Below are 21,982 nucleotides of genomic sequence, written 5' to 3'. Positions count from 1 at the left end.
TTCCCCCTGCCAATGAAAGCCAACACACCATACACCTTCTTTACAACTCTCCCAACTTGGGTAGCAACTTTGAGGGATCTATGGACGTGGACCCCAAAATTCTTCTGTTCCTCCACATTGCTGAGAATCATGCCATTAACTCTGTATTCTGCATTCAAATCTGACTTTCCAAAATGAATCACTTCACACTTTTCTGGGTTGAATTCCATCTGCCACTTCTTTGCCCAGCTCTGCATCCTGTCAAAGTCCCGTTGCAACCTGCACCGGACCTCCACACTGTCCAAAATCTGCCAACCTTCGTGTCATAGGCAAACTTGCTAATCCACCCTTCCAGCTCCTCATACAAGTCATTTATAAAGTTCACAAAAAACAGAGGTTCCAGAACAGATTCCTGTGGAACATCACTGGTCATCAAGCTCCAGGCTACATACCTTCCATCTACTACCACCCTCTGTCCTCTATTGGACAGCCAGTTTTGTATTCAGACAGCCAAATTTCCATGAATTCCATGCCTCTTTTCTTTCTGAACCCTATCAAATGCCTTGCTAAAATCCATATACATCACATCTTCTGCTCTGCCTTCAATGTGTTGTGTTACATCCTCAAAGAAGACAATAAGGCTTGTGAGGCATGACCTGCCCCTCACAAAGCCATGCTGACTATTTCTAATCAAACTGTGCTTTTCCAAATAATCATACATACTATCACTCAGAATCCTCCTCAATAATTTTCTCACCACAGAAGTAAGACTGATCAGTCTGTCATTCCCAGGATTATCCCTATTACCACCCTCTAATCATCTGGTACTACTTCAGTGGACAGTGAGGATGCAAAGTTCATCGCCAACGGGGCAGCAACCTCTTCCCTCGCTTCCCATAGTAACTTTGGGTATATCCCGTCTGGCACAGGGGACTTATCTATCCTCATGTCTTTCAAAATTTCTAGCAGATCTTCCTTTCTAACATCAAACTGTTCAAGCATATCTGCCTGTTTCACACTGTCCTCACAAACTTCAAGGTCCCTCTCAATGGTGAATACTAAAGCAATGTATTAATTAAGGATCTCCCTTACCTCCGTCGACTCCATGCACAGGTTCCCTCCACTCTCACTGATTAGCCCTACCCTCACTCTGGGCATCCTCTTGTTCCTCACACAAGCATAGACTGCCTTGGGGGTTTCCTTGATCCTACTTGCCAAGGCTTTTCCATGCCCGCTTCTAGCTCTCCAAGTCCATTCTTCAGTTCTTCCTGGTTCACACTGCTCTCATCAGCATACATGCTGTCAGACTCAGACACCACCTCAGCCCTTCAACACTTTATTTTTGGCCTCAGCAACAAATATGGCTTACATGATCAGTTCACTTTGTTTTCAGGGACGCAAATGCAGTCACAAAGTCACCCTTCGGCCATCACCATCTGCTTTCTGCCACTGAGATGATTTGCCAAATTGCCTTGGGTTTCATGGGCTCTTAGTTTCTTAACCAGTCTGTCATGCAAAACCTTACCCAAAAGCTTTCTTGAAACATATGGAGTTCAGTCTGATTTGTGTGGAGCATGCTAATATGCTTGGGCATTTGAGATCAAGAAAAGTGGTATTGGATCTCTTGAAGAGCATTAAGTTGGATAAGTCTCCGAGGCCCAATGGTATCTGCCCCAGGTTATTGAGGGAAACAAGAGAGGAGATTGCTGAGGCCTTGACCAAGATCTTTATATCCTCACTAGCTACTGGAAAGGTCTTGGAGGACTGGTGAGTAGCCAATGTTTTTCCTCTGTTCAAGAAAGGAAGTAGGGATAATCCAGAAAACTACAGGTCAGTAAATCTCACATTGGTGGTTGGAAAGTAGTTGGAGAGAATTCTTAGGGATGGGAATTACACACACTTGTTAAAGCATGGCCTTATTAGGGACAGTCAACAGGCTTTGTGCAGGCAGGTCATGTTTTACTAACTGGATTGGATTTTTCGAGAAGGTGACCAATGTGATTGATGAGATTAGATCCATGGGTGTTGTTTACGTGGATTTTCATGAGGCTTTCAACAAGGTTGCTCATGGCAGGCTCATCAAGAAGATTAAGATGCATGGATTTCACAGTGATTAGCTGCGTTGATTTAGAATTGGTTTGCCCGTAGAGAGCAGAGGGTAGTGGAGGAAGGGTGTTTTTCAGGCTAAAGGACCATGACTAGTGGTGTTCTACAGGGATCCATACTGGGACCTTTGCTGTTTGTGATAATATATAAATGACTTAGATAACATTGTAGATGGGTGAGTTAGTAAGTTTGCAGATGATACAAAGATCAGTCAAATTGCAGATAATGTAGAAAGTTGTCAAAGGATACAGCAGGATATAGATCAGTTGCAGATACGGGCGGAGAAATGGTAGATGGACTTTAATCTGGGTAAGTGTGAAGCGCTACACTTTGGGAGATCAAATGTCAAGGAAAAATATACAGTTAATGGCAGGATTCTGAACAGCATTGATGTGTGGAGGAATCTTGGGGTTCAAGTCCATAGCTCCCTCAAAGTAGCCACACAAGTAGATAGAACGGTAAAGGTGCTTGTGTTATTCCAGAACCCCCTCCCATCCCCCTCTCTGATGAAGGGTCTAGGCCCGAAATGTCAGCTTTTGTGCTCCTGAGATGCTGCTTGGCCTGCTGTGCTCATCAAGCTTCACAATTTGTTATCTTGGATTCTCCAGCTTCTGCAGTTGCCATTATTTCTATATGGCATGCTTGCCCTTTTTGTTCAGGGAATTGAGTACAAGAGTCAGAATGTCATGTTGCAGCTTTATCAGACTTTGATTAGACCACACTTAGAGTATTGCGTTCAATTCTGGCTGCTGCATCACAGGAAGGAAATGGAGACTTCGGAGAGGGTGGAGAAGAGGTTTACTGGGACTCTGCCTGGATTAGAGGGTGGGAGCTATAAAGAGAGGCTAGAAAAACTCAGGCTGTTTCCTCTTGAGTGACGCAGACTGAGGGGAGACTTGATAGAAATTTATAAAATATGTGAGATACATAGATAGGGTTGACAGTCGGAATCATTTTCCCAGAGTTGAAATGTCTAATATTAGGGACATACACTTAAGGTTGGGGGGGCAAGTTCAAAGGAGGTGTGAGGGGCAAGTTTTTCACACTTTCCCAAATGAATCACTTCACACTTTTCTGGGTTGATTTCCATCTGCCACTTCTTTGCCCAGCTCTGCATCCTGTCAAAGTCCCGTTGCAACCTACAACAGCCCTCCACACTGTCCAAAACTTGGTGAAGGCAGATACAACAGGGGCATTTAGAACATAGAACATATAAAAGTACAGCATAGTACAGGCCCTTCGGCCCACAATGTTGTGCCGTGGAATAATCCTAATCCAAAAATAAAATAACCTAACCTACATTCCCCTCAATTCACTGCTGTCCATGTGCATGTCCAGCAGTCGCTTAAATGTCACTAATGACTCCACTTCCATGACTACCACTGGTAAACTATTCCATGAGCTCACAACTCTCTGGGTGAAGAACCTCCCTCTGACATCTCCTTTATACCTTCCTCCTAACACCGTAAAACTAATAGAATTTAATGGACTTTTAGATAAACACGTGAAAATGCAAGAGATGAAGGGATATGGACCAACACAGGCAGAAGGCATTAGTTTCATCTGGTGTCATGATCAGCACAACAAAGGGTTCGTTCCTGTGCTGTACTGTCTATGTTCTATGAAGTTCATGTAGACTATGTCAACTGAACTATCCTCATCTTGACAACTCGTCACCTACTCAAAAATTTCAATCAAATTAGTTAGACATGATCTTCCTCTTACAAGGTTATGCTAACTGTCCTTAAATAACCCATGCTTTTCCAACTGTGGATTAATTCTGTCCTTCAGAATTTTTTTCCAATAGTTTCCCTACCACTGATGTTGGAATCACTGGCTTATAGCTTCCTGGTTTACATCTTCCATCTTTCCTGAATAATAGTGCCATGTTAGCTGTCTTCCAGTCCTCTGGCACCCCTCCTGTGGCCAGACAGGATTTTAACATTTATGCCCTGCAATCTCTTCGCTTGTCTCTCACAACAGCTTGCAATTATAATGGAAAACATTAGGTTTCAAGTGCCTATGAGTGCAATGTGGTAGCCATTGAATACAGATCCCTTAGAACGCAGGTCATTCTCCAGACTGTCATGCTTCAATTTATTAAGCCCAAAAACAAGCAAAATAAAACATGAAATTTGAAACACTACATTCCCTTAGATATGGCATATTCTGCTTAACATAATGTGCTGAATTAGCCATAGAATCTTGGAAAAATACAACTTATAAGACGTCTATTCGGCCATTTCTGCCTTGCCTCCTCTTTGGTATGTTTTCTTTCTCCATAGCCCTGTAAAATTTCACCTTCAAATACTTATCCAATTCTTGAGTGTAGTGACTGAATCTTTTCATACCATATGACAACTCTCTGTGTAGAAGCTGTTCTCTAATATCACCCTTGTTCTTTTGGTCATCAGTTCAAAATCTACATTCTTGGTTATCAAGTCTTCTATCACTGGAAACAATCTCATCTGAATTATTCTACTGATTCATATCTTCAATCACTTCTTTCAAATCTCCTCTCAACCTACTCTTTTTTTAGATTAGATTTGATTCCCTGCAGTGTGGAAACAGGCCCTTCGGCCCAACAAGTCCACACTTCCCCTTGGAGCATCCCACCCAGACCCATCCTCCATAACCCACACATCCCTGAACACTATGAGTGATTTAGCGTGGCCAATCCGCCTAGCCTGCACACCTTTGGACTGTGGGAGGAAACCGGAGCGCCCGGAGGAAACCCACGCAGACACAGGGAGAATGTGCAAACTCCACACAGACAGTCGCCCGAGGCTGGAATTGAGCCTGGGTCCCTGGCGCTGTGAGGCTGCAGTGCTAACCACTGAGCCACCGTGCTGCCGAGATGAATGTCTCCACATAAACAAAATGTCCCACAGTTTAGGCAATTTCTTCTACACTCTCTCACATTTTGTGACATTCTTCCTAAGGTATGGTGCCCAAAATTGATTCAACTTATAAATATATTTCTGACACAGAAAAGCATTCAAACTGCTCAATAATTATAGCTCAAAACTGGTCATGCATCATCACTGCATAATTTCTGAAAAAGAAATGAAATATTGTGAATTTAGAATCTGTCTTCCCAAAACCTGCAGGATTTATGGGTTCCCTTTTAATCCAAATACAATTACATTGGAAAAACTGAAGTAAAACTTTTTGGATTACATTTTATATCTGCAGAAAACTCTATTATGTATGTTGGCTATGTCACAGTCTTCATGGACCTGCAATGAAACTGATGGAAATTTTCTGGCCCTGCATCTGAGAACAGAAAGATGAAATTGAGTAGACTCTATCTTGTTAATGTAAATTTTTAAGTCTTTTATTTCTTTCTTTATTCATAATGATGAAATAATGTTCACATGCAATCATTAATTATCACTATACAGTATAAGATTCAACTGTTTTATCTTTATGGGATGCATCACCAATACTTTTCATTTATTTATGTCATAAAGAATTAACAGAAAAGCAACTTGTACTGCACTTGATGAAAATTGGCATTCATTTGAACACTTTAACCAGGTTGTACATATTATACAATTTGTCAAAGTGAATCAATAGTAAATGCACTGATCATGGCAAAACACACGGGAACACCAGTGACTGCAGTCACAGTATACTTGAATGCAAGTTTGATTCCATCACATCATTTCTAATCTCCACTGCAGACTTTCAGGAATACTGTTAAAACTTGGCTTCCAAGTATCGAATGGGAATAATATAGAGACGAATAATTCAGAAACTCTTGGTATGTACTCTCTGATGGTCAGTTTCATTCAGACACACACACACAGTCCAGCCTAATGTCAAAATGCTTGTTCTGTTTCAGGAAGTGAGAAGACCAGTAAAGCCTAAAGGGTGATATAACCCAAAGAGGAAAGCTTGTATTAAGCTGCTAAATGGAGCTGCATCACCTTTGGAATTGTCATAGCATTGTAACTTTGACTATTGTGCTGTCTGGATTTAAGGCGATAGAATTATTTGTATTTTTCATATTGTTTTGTAATGCTCTGCAATTTAGCTTTAGCTGTCAATTAGTTTATATGTTCATTCCATTTTGTTCTCAAACTGACACCAATATCATTAAAGAAGTTCAATTAAGCAGAACTGAAAAATGGTCTCATAAGGAATAAGTAGAGAAAGCTGGCCTCAAGAATTTAGAGAGGCCACAATTAAAAAAGTGCTAAAATAAGGTAAAAGGAATGATGAAATGATTGCATGGATCGTTATCACCAGAATCTCAATGGTCTTCTTATTAATCACTTACATTTTAAATGCATAAAGTCATTGCTTCTGATCTCATGGCAATGTATAATTCAGAAAAGTGAAAAGTAATTGTCTTATCAACAAACCTTTACAATTAAACGATTAAGCCAATTGGAAAAACAACTAAATTACACCTTTCTAAAAAATAGTGCAATTGTGACCCATGTTAGAGTGGCTGATGAAAAGGTCTTTCTAAGTTGTTTCCTGGCTCTGAATTTTCATAGACTTATCAATTTCTCATGATATTTACACTGCAAACAGGTCTATTGGTGCTCTCCAGCATTGACTTGATGAGAAATGGTCAGAACAAAGACTAAAGCAACTTGTTTGAATGGGACAAGAATGCATCTGTGCTGTAAGATGTTTCTTGGGTGCTCACCTGTCCAAAGTGCTAGAAGGTCCAGCCTTATTGCCAGATCTAAGAGATTGAGTAGTGAGTGAGATTCCCCTCACGTATTCCTGAACCCACACTGACTCCTTGAAAATGTTGAAAATAGAGTAAACTTAAACAAGTACCACTTTACGATCCTAATCTTGATAACAGTCTGTTCCCTTTGCTGCTGCTAAAGACAAGCCCATTTCTGCCCTATAGGTATGAGTTGTCTCTCTCACTGATCATACCAGGTACATGTCAGATACTGATGAGGTTTAGGATGCAGAAATCCCAAGTAAATGGAGTCCAAACTCCACCTAACTTCAAGATATATATTCCATCCTCAACAGCCTCTGTATATAAGGTCATGACAACTCTTCTAGGATCCTGATAGATTTTGCACAGCCTCTGCTAAAATGACCATAGAAATCTACCAGAGGAGTTGCAGAATGTTACAATCCTCTGCCCACTCACCTCCATATATCTGATAGGACTGGATCAAGTTAGTAACCTAATCATAATACTCACAGAAGAGCTGTCGTCCACAATGAAGATGGTACAGCTCTGAGCCTGCATGAACGAAAGGATAGTTGCTGCAATCTTCCTCAAAATTACTTCCAAGGAACGTTGCTCCTCGAATATCAGGGTAGCTAGATCAAGCAGAACCTTGTGACAGAAAGAATTAATGATAAATAAGTGATGCATTTTTTTTCATGTTTATTCAAATGGCAATTTTTTATATATTCAAATAAAAAGGAAATTACTAAAACAGTACCATCATTTTATACATGTATTTGCATATCAGGAAGTGATATGCAGTCCAAATTATCATGTGTAATGGTATTGTCAAGGCTGAGCATGGGTGGGTGCAGGGCCCAGGGCAAATCACACTGTGCATGCCAGCTCAGACCTTCCCACTCCACTCTCCTGTGGCACCAGCTGCTCTGGCTCTGTGACTGTGCCACCCACCCACTCTGCCACTGCAGGCTAGCTCACTCCTGCCACTCACCCTCTCGCAGATTGCTTTTCTCCCATGTTTGCTGACAACTGGCTCCAAGAAAGGCTCATGCAATGTCATCACATCAATGTTCTGGCTACTGGAAGATTTTGCACTCATTCTGCCATTCTTCTGCCAGAATTACTATGGAGTTGCTGGCCTATCTGCAACTTAGTAATGCATGCCTCATTCATATCTCTTTTTTTCAGAGAATTCCAGGCTGATATATCCCAGACGTGAGGTTATGCACAGATGGAATGGTTGGCACAAAGCTGCTGACAGAGACCTAAATCCTCAATTTGTCCATGTTCACAGCAAAGCATAGGTAACCGGAGGCAGATCTGCTACACAGCTCAGTCTCACACCTCCCCTCTTTCTAGGGTCACCCAGCCCAGCTGTCCAGGAACTCTTTTCACTCCACAGTCAAACTCCAACCACTCAGGACACTTTTTCCATGGTTGAGCCAAGAATCTTTCAGACTCTGCATTCCTGATCCAGGAGCAGAAATCCAGACCCTAGTCTCTGGGAAACCTCCACCTCATCAATGTGCATTTTAATGCATCTCACAATAGTCAGCTTTTTGGAATTTACAAGAGATGTGGCAGCTCAGTGCGAATCTGTGCTGAATAGTTGCCAATGTATTCAAATCTTAGTTTGAGGTGAAATGGTCAAGTGCTAACACAAGCCACCCACTGATTTTCCAAAACAATAGATTTGGCCAGAGAAAAATGTAGGAATTTTAACCACATTTTCTTCTGTACAGTGGCATTGCTCAGGGATAGTCTGAGGTTGTAATGTGTTACTCATTTTAGTCCACTGCTCAGATAACCCCCCTGCTATGAAGAGACTGAGGTTAAAATGCCTTGAAATGAATTATAGGATAAATAGTGTGGCAACAGGATCTTGACATCAGATGCTAAATTGCAGAGAATTGCATTCCCACCACGAGACCTGATCACCACCTAATTATGCTGATCTGTTCAGCTGTCAACAAAAGTGCAGATGGGGAACTCTCCCATTGCACATCAGCATATCCATTATCTCATGTCCACAGAAGGTCAATGACAATTAAGTCCTGTTGAAGTTGGTGGTTTCTCCAGATGAGCAAGTGTGTGACTCCTGTCCTTGGAGGGTAACAAGGTTATCCGAAGTTCATCCAATTACTGCTTGCCTTTTCTTGCATAAATTTACTGAATCCGCTCAGCTGTGACTTGCTGATATTTTGCACAAAGTGTAACTCCTACTATGACAGCATGATAGATGCAGGGTGAATAGATCAAATAATTTGCCAAGTAACATTTGTTCAGAACTCCCAGAGGAAAATTTCATAGGCTGCTGTATAACTGTGATAATTTAGTGGCACAGCATTAGATACCCTGGATAAACAATGTGAATGCACCTTTTTGGAGATTGCAGGACTCTTCCACCATAGTCATGGGGGATAAATGAAGGAACCTCCCCAAAAAGGTCATCCCCTTCTCTCCCAAGTACCAATCAATGTTTTAAAGCTGACATTTGGCAAATATCACCTTTGCCCTTGGCAGTACCTGATTGCGCCTGTTTTCAAGTAGCGAAGTCTCGTACACTTTGGCTTTGTGGAGAACAATCCCGCAAAAGGTCAAATAGGCTGCAAAATCCTAAAGACAATAACAATGATACAGTACGATGTAACTGAACATCAAAAAAAAATGTAATCCACATTACAAATGCAACTGACTGTGAATGCTAAAAATCTGAAATAAATACAAAAAGCCCAAGAAATTCAATAAGTTTGGCATCATCTATGGTGCAGGAAAAGTGTTTAATTTTTCAAGATAATGACACTTCTTCAGAACTGAAGAGAAGTAGAAAAGCAATGAGTTTCATATTGTGGAAAGCCACAATTAGGTGTAGTTTAATTTCCTACTCTCAATATTTTCTGTTGAATAGCTTCAGAAAGTAATCAAGGTTAGTACTCACTCTGTAGAAGAATCAATTTACTGAAAAAGTTTCAACATAAGAATAAAGCACAATTGTTATCTTGACAATGCTATACATGTTGAATAATCCAAATCAATGAGGTGATTTGGCAGCTTCCTAACAGGGTCAAAGCACAAATGGACTTTTTGAAATGGATTAGATGTTCTTTATCACAGAAAAAAACTATTCTTACAATTGCCTTATATCTATAAGAACACAATTTCAATTTCAAAAAGATACTTATTTTCCAAATTATAACCAAATATTTGAATTTATATTACCACTAAGTATCAGAAGGCATTCCAAATAAAATCCACTGAGTAATTCATTAGAAACGTCATCTAGAAAAGAGTTCATTGCTACTCTCGAGACCCAGCTGACCAGAACAAATGTTAAAATGCTGAATGACAATGAGGCTTTCAATTTCATTGTCATAGTTCAAATTTCATTCACCCTTCTTGGAGTTTTTGACGTCAATTAAAGCTGCAGGTTTGAGTTGGATTTGCAGTCACAATCAGATTTATAAGACGCTAACCTACTCTGCATAACTCTAGCCTGCCTCTTCTTATCAAAACTTCCCTCGAGTGTTTAGATCCTAAAAAGGAACATAAGAACTAAGAGCTGGAGTAGGCAAGTCAGCCCCTTGAGCTTGCTCTGCCATTTAATTACGATCATGGTTGATCTTATCTCGGCCTCAACCACACTTTTCTACCTGATTGCCATAACTGTTTAATCTGTTCATATAAAAATCTCCTCCTTAAATTTATTCACTGTAATGAATTCCACAGATTCACTAGCTTTTTAGAGAATTAATTCCACCTCATCTCTGATGTCCCTTATCCTAAACCTGTGATCTGTCATTGTAGTGATTGCCTTACAATGGGAAACATCCAGTCTATATCTACTTTATCAGTCCCCTTCAGCATCTTATGTACCTCAATGAAGTCTCCTCTTATTCTTCTAAACTCTACTGAGTATAGGGCTAAAGAATTCCATCTCTTCTCATAAGAAAAGCCTTTCGTTTCTAGAATTAATCTATATTCCTATCAGGGACATATTTATGCAGCTGAATGTTAACTGCAAGATTAATAATCTTGCACTTATATAGCACAATATATACCATATTTCAAGATTGTCTTAATATATTTCAAATATTAGGTATGATTTGCATGCAGATCTAATTAAGAAAAATTGAATTATTCTGTTTTTCACTTTGTTGACTGAGTCAAGTATGTTGGTTAGAATATCAATGCATGATTCTATAATTCAGTGCACCCAATGCAAATTGGAACTTGCGGAAGGACAATTTCAAGCAATTTGTTCTCCCTTTGCCCTCTATCTTCTTCTAAGAAAGCACAGTGGAGGAGTGGTTAGCACTGCTACCTCACAGTGCCAGGGACGTGGGCTTGATTCCACCCTTGGATGACTATCCATATGGAGTTTGCACATTCTTCCCATGTTTGTGTGAGTTTTCTCCAGGGGCTTGATTTCCTCCCACAGTCCAAGGATGTGCAGGTTAGGTGGATTGGCCATGCTAAATTACCCCATAAAGTTCAGCAATGCACGGGATAGGTGGATTAGCCATGAGAAATGCAGGGTTACAGGGATAAGGCAGGGCGAGTGGTGGGATACTCTTCGGAGAGGTGTTGTGGAATTGCTTCCACGCTGTACGAATTCTATGATTAACAAACTTTGCCCTCAAAATTAACTTGGTAGAAAACTTCCTGCTCTTTTTTGAATCATACTAGGGATCTATAATACCCATCTGAATCAATAAAACAAGTAAACAACACCTCACTCATCGCATCTATATACAACTCAAAAATAACTGGGAACTGGGACATAGTTCAACAGTTCTTCCAAAAATTGGCAGGTTACAAAGGACTAAATAGTCTTTTTCTGCACTGTAATATTTCATGATTCTAGCGTTCACAAGGACGCATTTACTCAACCACTGGCTTATATTCTATGCTGAATTATTGGAACTAAAAAATATTACCTCTTGCCCTTTTGAGAAAATACATTAGGCGCTTATCACCATTATGAAACTCTATCTCAGTACATTCCAAGATATTCAATTATTGCATTTCTCATGGCTAACCCACCTATCCTGTGCATTGCTGAACTTTATGGGGCAATTTAACATGGCCAATCCACCTAACCTGCATATCCTTGGACTGTGGGAGGAAATCAAGCCCCTGGACAAAACGTGGGAAGAATGTGCAAACTCCATATGGATAGTCATCCAAGGGTGGAGGATTAAGAGGAAAACAAATGGGGAAGATGGAGAGAGGCAAAGTGAACCCAAGGTGTAGCAGCTCAACCAACTCCGAAAATTTACATTTGTGTACCCAGGAATTATACAGTTAATACTTAACCCAGATAACTGGGACTTTGCTGGCAAGTAGTATTTCAATTCTATACAATTAAATTTGAGTGCAGATTACTGCTGTAGTCTATTTTAGTTGTTGCAAAAATGAAGATACAGAAACAGGAGGCGCTTTAACATAAAGTCTGTATTTACAGGCCTAATGTAACAATGAGAAATGCAGTGGAAGACCAATATAATGTAAACCAATGTATAACTATTTCACTTTTAACTTAGAACATAGAACATAGAACATAGAACAGTACAGCACAGAACAGGCCCTTCAGCCCACAATGTTGTGCCGACCATTGATCCTCATGGATGCACCCTCAAATTTCTGTGACCATATGCATGTCCAGCAGTCTCTTAAATGACCCCAATGACCTTGCTTCCACAACTGCTGCTGGCAACGCATTCCATGCTCTCACAACTCTCTGCGTAAAGAACCTGCCTCTGACATCCCCTCTATACTTTCCACCAACCAGCTTAAAACTATGACCCCTCGTGCTAGCCATTTCTGCCCTGGGAAATAGTCTCTGGCTATCGACTCTATCTATGCCTCTCATTATCTTGTATACCTCAATTAGGTCCCCTCTCCTCCTCCTTTTCTCCAATGAAAAGAGACCGAGCTCAGTCAACCTCTCTTCATAAGATAAGCCCTCCAGTCCAGGCAGCATCCTGGTAAACCTCCTCTGAACCCTCTCCAAAGCATCCACATCTTTCCTATAATAGGGCGCCCAGAACTGGACGCAGTATTCCAAGTGCGGTCTAACCAAAGTTTTATAGAGCTGCAACAAGATCTCACGACTCTTAAACTCAATCCCCCTGTTAATGAAAGCCAAAACACCATATGCTTTCTTAACAACCCTGTCCACTTGGGTGGCCATTTTAAGGGATCTATGTATCTGCACACCAAGATCCCTCTGTTCCTCCACGCTGCCAAGAATCCTATCCTTAATCCTGTACTCAGCTTTCAAATTCGACCTTCCAAAATGCATCACCTCGCATTTATCCAGGTTGAACTCCATCTGCCACCTCTCAGCCCATCTCTGCATCCTGTCAATGTCCCGCTGCAGCCTACAACAGCCCTCTACACTGTCAACGACACCTCCGACCTTTGTGTCGTCTGCAAACTTGCTGACCCATCCTTCAATTCCCTCGTCCAAGTCATTAATAAAAATTACAAACAGTAGAGGCCCAAGGACAGAGCCCTGTGGAACCCCACTCACCACTGACTTCCAGGCAGAATCTTTTCCTTCTACTACCACTCGCTGTCTTCTGTTGGCCAGCCAATTCTGTATCCAAGCAGCTAAGTTCCCCTGTATCCCATTCCTCCTGACCTTCTGAATGAGCCTTCCATGGGGAACCTTATCAAATGCCTTACTGAAGTCCATATACACCACATCCACAGCTCGACCCTCATCAACCTTCCTAGTCACATCCTCAAAAAAGTTTTAGTGCCGGGATCTCATGGCTACCAAAATAAATCTCATATTGGTTAGTGAAAGTGCAAAAAATTCAGAACTTCTTCTATCCCCTGACACAAAAATTGTAATCACAGCTCTATTATATAGGTACTTAGAAATATATATTATTTGATTTGATTATTTTCTTGATTGTTACTGCACAAAATTTCCCACAATTGTCTTGTAATGATGACTGTAATAGTACCACACCGTCGTATCAACTCCCCATGCTCTTGTCAAAATGCTTGTCCAACTGCAGCATTTAGTGTCAAAGCTCATTTTACTATAAAATGAAAGTTCTAACTACTATTTATACAGTCCTTTACATCTCACCTCACAGATAGCATCAGGTCCCCCATAACGAACTAGGGGTGTAATAACTGAAGAGGTTATTCTGGGAAGATGCATTCATTAATGAAACAATGAATTGTCTATTTATAACAGTAAATTTTTAAAAGATAAGTTCAGTGATAGATTAATAGGATGTATTCTATAACAATATCACACATCAGCTGAAAAGAGGTTAAATAGGATGGATTCTATAACAATATCACACATCAGCTGAAAAGAGGTTAAGTCGATTTAAACATTAACTGACTGTTTGTAAAGCTCTGCTGGAACACAGTCTGACTATAACACAGCGTCATTTCTTGGACACCAGCCTCTGCATTATATCATACTTCCACTGTAATGGATTAGACACATCATGAAAGTTAAACTGCTTTTAAAATAATCCTTCTTTTTTCCTTTTAAATGAGCTTTGCGTATATTTGCTTTCATTTATTTTGCTTGTGTTACATAGGAATCTGAAGAAACCTTACTGATTTACCAAAAAAATCCTCCATGGATCCAGCATGTAATAAGTGCTCCTATTATGCTGTTCATTCAAGAGACTTGGCATAATATTGCTGGGATATATCTATAAATTTAGAAATGAGTCATCTGGCCTAGTCTCTTTGTATAGTAATTCCTTATCATCCAAACAGACCAAAGGTTACTTTTCAACAGAATGAGTAATCAGACTTAAATTGTTGCATTGATTTTACCTTCTCATCTTTTTTGGTGAATGCTCCATTTGTTCCACATTTTTTGTTGATTGCTTGAGCGACACCAACAACCTAGTAAGACAAAATAATTAAACAGACGCTAGACTTAGCTATGTGTCCAATGACTCTAAAGAAAATTGGTATCATTGCATTGGAATCTAAATGAACAAAGTAAATGGAATAGTTAACAAAGCCCAACACAGTTGCTGAAAATGTATTGATTTCTCATATTCCTAATTATTCATTGCATTTCATTTGGATTGTAACACAATTTGTCCATCTGCAATTAAGAAGAAAGAAACAAATGAAATCCAACTGACTGAGTGTGGAATGTCCCCATTCATTTTAAAAATGTAGGGGCGAGCATGTTGGGTGGCAACTCATCCAATCAGACATAACCAATCACCAACCAATCAGACACAACCAATCACCAACCAATCAGACACAAACAAACACCAACCAATCAGCTAATGAAGAGCTTCTGGCAAGCTTTGGCGAGTTTCTCGGCAAATCATAGTCCTCAGAACTGGTGACCAGGACGCCAGAAGCCACAGGCCAATCAGAGACCAGCAACCTCTGGATTCTAGTTCGAGGTCTACTCCTTGAGGGATCCAGCTGAGAGAAGGTGAACTACTTTTACACTGTTCTGCAAGGTTGCGAGGAGGGTTGTCATTGGGAGCAAGGTAACGGAGTCACACACAAAGGCAGAGAGTGGCTTTCAGAGGCCATCCATCTCCACCATGCCTCCATGCCTCCGACTGCCTCCTGTTTGGACAAGTAGATCCCTCCCAAAAATAGTTATTAGGTTAGAGATAATAAGAACTGCTGATGCTGGAGTCAGAGATATCATGGTGTGGAGCTGGAGGTACACAGCAGGCCAGGCAGTATCACAGGAGCACGGAAGTTGATGTTTCAGTGAGGAAGGGTCCCGACCCAAAACGTCAACTTTCCTGCTGTTCTGATTCTGCCTGGCCTGCTGTGTTCCTCCAGCTCCACACCTTGTTGTCAGTAATAAGGTTACTCTGATTTCACAGTCATTAAACTAACTGACACTCTCGCTGTTTGAGGAGATACATGATCAGGAAGGTAGTGATTTGACCCCCTTAACCGATCCCCTAGGACATTAATTGGAGCTGCGTCAATAAAGTACCTTCTCACTTACAGCTTAATAAAGTGCTGAGAAGCAACAGAGATCCTCTCCAGAGTCTTAGAGGCGTAGAGTCATACAGCACGGAAACCGACTCTTTGGCCCAACTAGTCCTTGCCAAACATAATCCCAAACTGAACCAGTCCCAACTGCCAGCTCCTGGCCCATATCCCTCCAAACCTTTCATGTTCAGGTCCTTTTCCAAATGTCTTTTAAAGGTTGTAATTGTACCCACATGCACCACATCCTCAGGAAGTACATTTCACACGTCAACCACCCTTTGTCTAAAAAAATTTGCTCCTCAGGTCTTTTTAAAATATTTCTCCTCTCATTTAAAAATATGCCACTAGTCTTGAAAACACCAAGCTAGGTAAAAGACAACTACCATTAGCTCTACTGATATCCTTCATTATTTTATAAACTTCAATAAGGCCGTCTCTCAACCTCCTAAGCTCCAGTGACAGAAGTCCCAGCCTATCCAGTTTTTCCTTATAACTTAATCCTTCCATTCCTGGCAACATCCTGATAAATTTCTTCTGAACCCTCTCCAGCTTAATAATATCCTTCCTATAACTGGGAAACCAGAACTGGACGCAGTATTCCAGAAGAGGCCTCTCCAATACAACCTGTACAACCTCAACATGACTTCCCAACTCCTATCCTCCTGTACAAAGGACTTGCTCAATTATTTTCCCTTCTCACTGCCTCTCTCTCCATTTCCAGGGAGTTGAAAATTGTCCCCTAAGTTTAATTTCCCATTATTAAATTATTTCCTGAATCTTTTGCTGGACATTCAATTGAATCCAACCAGGTTGAATATATAATTCTAGAAAAACAATAAGCCAGTGTAATCAGAGTTTGCAAGAAGTTATATATCAGATTTTTAAATAAACAGTTTCTTTTTACTTTTGGATTTCTGAAGCTGGATAAACTAAGTCACTGAGACATATTTCCTGATTGACCTTCTATGAAGCATTAGTTGGGTGAAATGTTCTTAGGATGTTCGAACTGTTACTACACTCACCAAAGATGATGTTATTTATATTGCTCCACACTTTGACTTTGCAATATCATCTCTGTGACATTTGTGATTAGTCGGCAGGGAGGTATTGATGGATCAGCACCAGCATCCACAGAGAAGATTGTTGAGTGCAAAAGATGGATGAAGATGACACATGCCCCTTTTCACGACAGTGGCTGCCTTTTTTGGGCAAGTTTTAAAACGTCCCAAGTGAATGGATTAATGAATGGTGGAGTAGATGAGTGGGTGAATGGGCAGCAAAAGGTTCCATGATGGAACCTTGAAGAAAATAAGCAAAATTATGCTGTGGCCTGATTCATCTCTTACTCAAGATTACAAACAATGGAACGATCCAGTAATTTTCAATTGCTTGTTGAGGCTTTTACTCCAAGCAGCTACATTTCTTATAAGAAATCACCGGATGTGAATTGCTTTTGGATTTCTTGGATTTGGAAAGATGTTATATAAATACAAATCTTTAAAGTAGGTGCGGTCAGAAAAATATTTAGCATGGATAATGGCCTCACTTGTCACTTCAAAGCAATATTTGAGCAGGGCAGTGTTGAAGCAAATCTGAAAGGTGCTAGATTAAGCTGGTACAGCAGGATATCGGTGGTACTGACAGAATTAGCCTAATAGAGTATGTTCCTGTAAGTTCCTGATAGAATAACTCTGGACCTGTAAGACTCCTGAGTTGGAACCTGTGTGTTTATTTCCTTCTGATTGCTACCAGGAAAGTTAATATCACCTCTTCCTGTCAATTGCATTTGAACATACTGTTAGTTTTCCATAAATTCAGCCAAACCCGACTGTACTTCTTATTGGACTTCCTTCATAACAAAAATCAGAATTAAGGAAGAATTTCCTTCTCAATTTTATGAACATACTGGGGCACCAGGCACAATGTCTTCTCACCAACTAAGTCAAAAGGGAAAAGAAACAGAACAAAACAGAGATTTGACATTCTTCTTGCTTCTTCACATGTTAAATGTTCCTCTGTAAAATATACATCAAAACACAAAGCCTCCTACACCTATTGGGAGTACTTTCACAAGCAAATGTGAGGTAGTTTTGGGTTGTGTATGGTTAGTTAAATGTTCTAAAAAGTAATGTCTGATAAAATTGAGAACTGTTTTCAGGCAATTTATTATACATTAATACAAAATACATGGTAATCATAGCCAAACCTAACTCTGATTTTAAAGCACAAAAACAGAAGTTGCTGGAAAAGGTCAGCAGGTCTGGCAGCATCAGTGAAGAAAAAATCAGATTAATGTTTCAGGTTGAGTGACCCTTCCTCAGATCTTATGGCTAGAGTAGATGAGAATTCTGCTTTTTGTGTACATATCCAAGTGCTTTTAAAGCTCTTTTTCATTCCAGGGAGCAGTACATTGTAGTCCCGTGGCCTGGTACAGTAGTGATCTATTCTTCTAGAATGTATCAGAGATAATGGGAACTGCAGAGGCTGGAGAATCCGAGACAACAAAGTGTGGAGCTGGATGTTCTAATTCCATCCATATTGTGCTATTTATGTTCAGTGATGTGCTCCTCCATAGCAACATTAGCAATGTTACTCCAGGGTCCTGAAGTCATAGAACATAGAACATAGAACATTACAGCACAGTACAGGCCCTTCAGCCCTCGATGTTGTGCCGACCTGTCATACCAATCTCAAGCCCATTTAACCTACACTATTCCATGTACGTCCATATGCTTATCCAATGACGACTTAAATGTACCTAAAGTTGGCGAATCTACTACCGTTGCAGGCAAAGCGTTCCATTCCCTTACTGCTCTCTGAGTAAAGAAACTACCTCTGACATCTGTCCTATATCTTTCACCCCTCAATTTAAAGCTATGCTCCCTCGTTCTCGCCATCACCATCCTAGGAAAAAGGCTCTCCCTATCCACCCTATCTAACCCTCTGATTATTTTATATGTTTCAATTAAGTTACCTCTCAACCTTCTTCTCTCTAACGAAAACAGCCTCCCTCAGCCTTTCCTCGTATGACCTTTCCTCCATACCAGGCAACATCCTAGTAAATCTCCTCTGCACCCTTTCCAAAGCTTCCACATCCTTCTTATAATGCGGTGACCAGAACTGTATGCAATACTCCAAGTGCGGCCACACCAGAGTTTTGTACAGCTTCACCATAACCTCTTGATTCCTTACACAATAGGTCCTAAAACCATCCATGACATAAATTAGTAACCAATTTGGTTTGGTGAGTGTTGGTTAAGGGATAATTATTAAGCCATGTATATTTTTTCTCTATAATAGGATACAGATTTCGACAATAGGTTATAACTAATTGCTCTTACCTAATCAATTCACTTTTTTTCAAAGTAGGTGAAGAGGGATTTCAATCAAATGATAAGTGATAATGGGAACTGCAGATGCTGGAGAATCCAAGATAATAAAATGTGAGGCTGGATGAACACAGCAGGCCCAGCAGTATCCCAGGAGCAGAAAAGCTGACATTTCAGGCCTAGACCCTTCATCAGAGAGGGGTCTAGGCCCGAAACGTCAGCTTTTGTGCTCCTGGGATGCTGCTGGGCCTGCTGTGTTCATCCAGCCTCACATTTAATTATCTCAATCAAATGATAATATATCTTTGGGAGAATTAATCAATTGCAAATAAAAACAGGCGCTTGAATTCTGAAGCACATCCGTCTCTCTATTGTATGATACTGTGCACAAGACATTGTGAGCCAATATTCTTTATAGAAATCTTTCTTCTGTACAAATGTTTTTACACTCTCCGATGTGAAAACACACTCTAGTCTGAGCACTAATTATCAGTAACAGGAACTCATATTAATACAGAAATAAATTACAAGAACTATAGACCAGTGAGCCTGGCTTCAGTGGTGGGTAAGTTATTGGAGGGGATTCTGCGGGACAAGATTTACATTTAGAAAGACAAGGACTGATTAGGGATAGTCAAGATGGTTTTATGTGTGGGAAATCATGTCACACTAAATTGATTTTTTTGGAATAGTGAGAAAAGAAGATTGATGAGGGCAGAGCGGTAGACTTCAGCAAAGTGTTCAATAAAGTTTGGCATAGACTGGTTAGCTAGGTTAGATCACATGGAATCCAGGGAGAGCTAGCCAACTGGATACAAAATTATCTTTAAGGTAGGAGACAGAGGGTAGAAGTGGAGGGTTGCTTTTCAGGCTGGTGGCTGTGACCAGCAGTGTGCCTCAAGGTTCACTGCTGGGTCTGTTGCTTTTTGTCATTTATAGAAATGATTTGGGAGGTGATGGCCTAATGGTATTATTACTGGACTAATAATCCAGAAACCCAGATAATGTTCTGGGGACCTGGGTTCAAATCCCACCATGGCAGATGGTGGAATTTGAATTCAATAAAATATCTGGAATTGAGAATCTACTGATGACCATGAACCCATTGCCAATTGTTGGAGAAACCCATCTGATTCACTAATGTCCTTCAGGGAAGGAAACTGTCATCTGGCCTGGGTGTGACTCCAAACCCACAGAAATGTGGTTGACTCTGAACTGCCCTCTGAGCAATTAGGGATGGGCAATAAATGCTGCGTAGCCAGCAATGCCCTCATCCCATTAATAAATAAAAAAAAGAAGGTATGGTTAGTAGAGGACAGTGAAGATGATGATTTCAGAGTACAATGGGACCTTAATCAGATGAACAAATGGCCAAGCTGCTTTAATTGGAGTTTAATTTAGATAAAAGTGAGGAGTTGCATTTTGGTAAAGCAACCAGGGCAAGACTTAAACAGTTAACAGTAGAGCCCAGGGGAGAGTTGCTGAACAAAAAGATCTCAGGGTGTAGGTGCATAGTTTCTTGAAAGTGGAGTCACAGGTAAACAGGTTGGTGAAGAAGGCGTTTAGCATAGTTGCCTTTATTGGTCAGTGCATTGAGTATAGGAGATAGGGTATCATGTCATAGCTGCACAGGACAGTGATGAGGCCACTTTTAGATAATGTGTTCAGTTCTGGTTTCCCTGCTGCAGGAAAGATGTTGCTAAATTTGAAAGAGTTCAGAAAAGATTTACAAAGTTGTTGCTGAGATGGGAGAGTTTGAGCTGTGAGGACAGGCGAAATAAGCTGGGGCTTTTTTCCCTGGAGTGTCAAAAGCTGAGGGGGGACCTTACGGTGGTTTATAAAATCATGAGGGGCACGGATAGAGTGAATAGTCAAGGCCTTTTACCCAGGGTAGAGGAGTCCAAAACTAGAGGGCATAGGTTTAAGATGAGAGGGGAAAGATTTAAAAGGGATCTGAAAGGTAACATTTTCATGCCGAGGGTGGTGCATGTATGGAACGAGCTGCGCGAGGAAGTGGTGGAGACAGATATAATTATGACATTTAAAAGGCATCTGGATGGGTACATGAATAGGAAACGATCTAGAGGGATAGGGCCAAATGCTGGCAAATGGGACTCGATCAGTTTAGGATATCTGGTCATCATGGACGAGTTGAACTAAAGGGTCTGTTTCCATGTTGTATAATTCCATGACTCTATGAGTTACTATTTGGAAATGCTATTGAATGAACATTGCAGTAAAATGCTTTGCATTAATTATAATGTGTAGCGATAGATTCTAAGACCTTTGCGCATCAATCTCATTATATTTAATTTGTACTGTTATAAGCAAGAAAATTCTATCAGCAGGTTATTAATGATTTTTAAAAATAAGTAGAAAAATGTACTTATCAAACAAAACTAAGTTTTCAATGAAATGTGTCTCATCTTATATGAATGTATGCCAACATATTGAATTATTAATGCTTTCTCCTGAGTTGTAGGTATCTAGATTTGAAGAAGAGGTTACTAACTTATCTTTTCAAATAGCAAGGTATTGGCATAGATTTTTATCTGCATCACCTACCAAATAATCTGGGAGAGATCATGGTCTGGCTCTTACATAACCAATCTAATTCAGATTCAATTGATGTCGCACGCAGGGTGAATGAACAGGGCCTGGTCTGAGATTGGGCAGGGGAAGAAATGTTTTGCATGTGTTGGGATTTACAGTGGGCGGAAAATGGCAGGCTGGTCAGGACAGCATTGGAGTAATTGAAATTGACGGAGGCCTGGATGAGAGTATCCATGACAGATCGCCCTGGCTGAGCAGATTTCGGTGATGTTACAGAGATGGAAGGAGGCAGCAATTTTAGTGGGGAAGATGTTGTGTTTGGAGTTAACTTCAGCTGAAGTTGGAAACTAAATTTGAACAACGCATGTAATTA

The 21,982-nt window shown here is 40.5% G+C and overlaps 1 protein-coding gene across 3 annotated transcripts in view; it reads right to left on the bottom strand.

Moving 5' to 3' along the window:
- pde5ab (phosphodiesterase 5A, cGMP-specific, b) overlaps positions 1-21,982 on the bottom strand; it is a 129,756-nt gene that overhangs the window by 61,404 nt on the left and 46,370 nt on the right. For all 3 annotated transcript variants that reach the window (XR_009445776.1, XM_059646114.1, XM_059646112.1), the window contains exons 4-6: positions 14,579-14,650; positions 9,287-9,376; positions 7,271-7,408 (exon numbers count right to left, since the gene is read on the bottom strand). Coding sequence is in view for 2 of the 3 variants with exons in the window: in XM_059646114.1 (XP_059502097.1) it covers positions 7,271-7,408; positions 9,287-9,376; positions 14,579-14,650 (300 nt within the window). In the remaining variant the exon portion in view is untranslated. The remainder of the gene's footprint in view (positions 1-7,270; positions 7,409-9,286; positions 9,377-14,578; positions 14,651-21,982) is intronic.

Source organism: Stegostoma tigrinum, chromosome 1 (assembly GCF_030684315.1).
Source record: "Stegostoma tigrinum isolate sSteTig4 chromosome 1, sSteTig4.hap1, whole genome shotgun sequence".
NCBI lineage: Eukaryota > Metazoa > Chordata > Chondrichthyes > Orectolobiformes > Stegostomatidae > Stegostoma > Stegostoma tigrinum.
The sequence above is the reverse complement of the archived record's forward strand: the minus strand, read 5'-3'. Positions and strand labels throughout refer to the sequence as shown.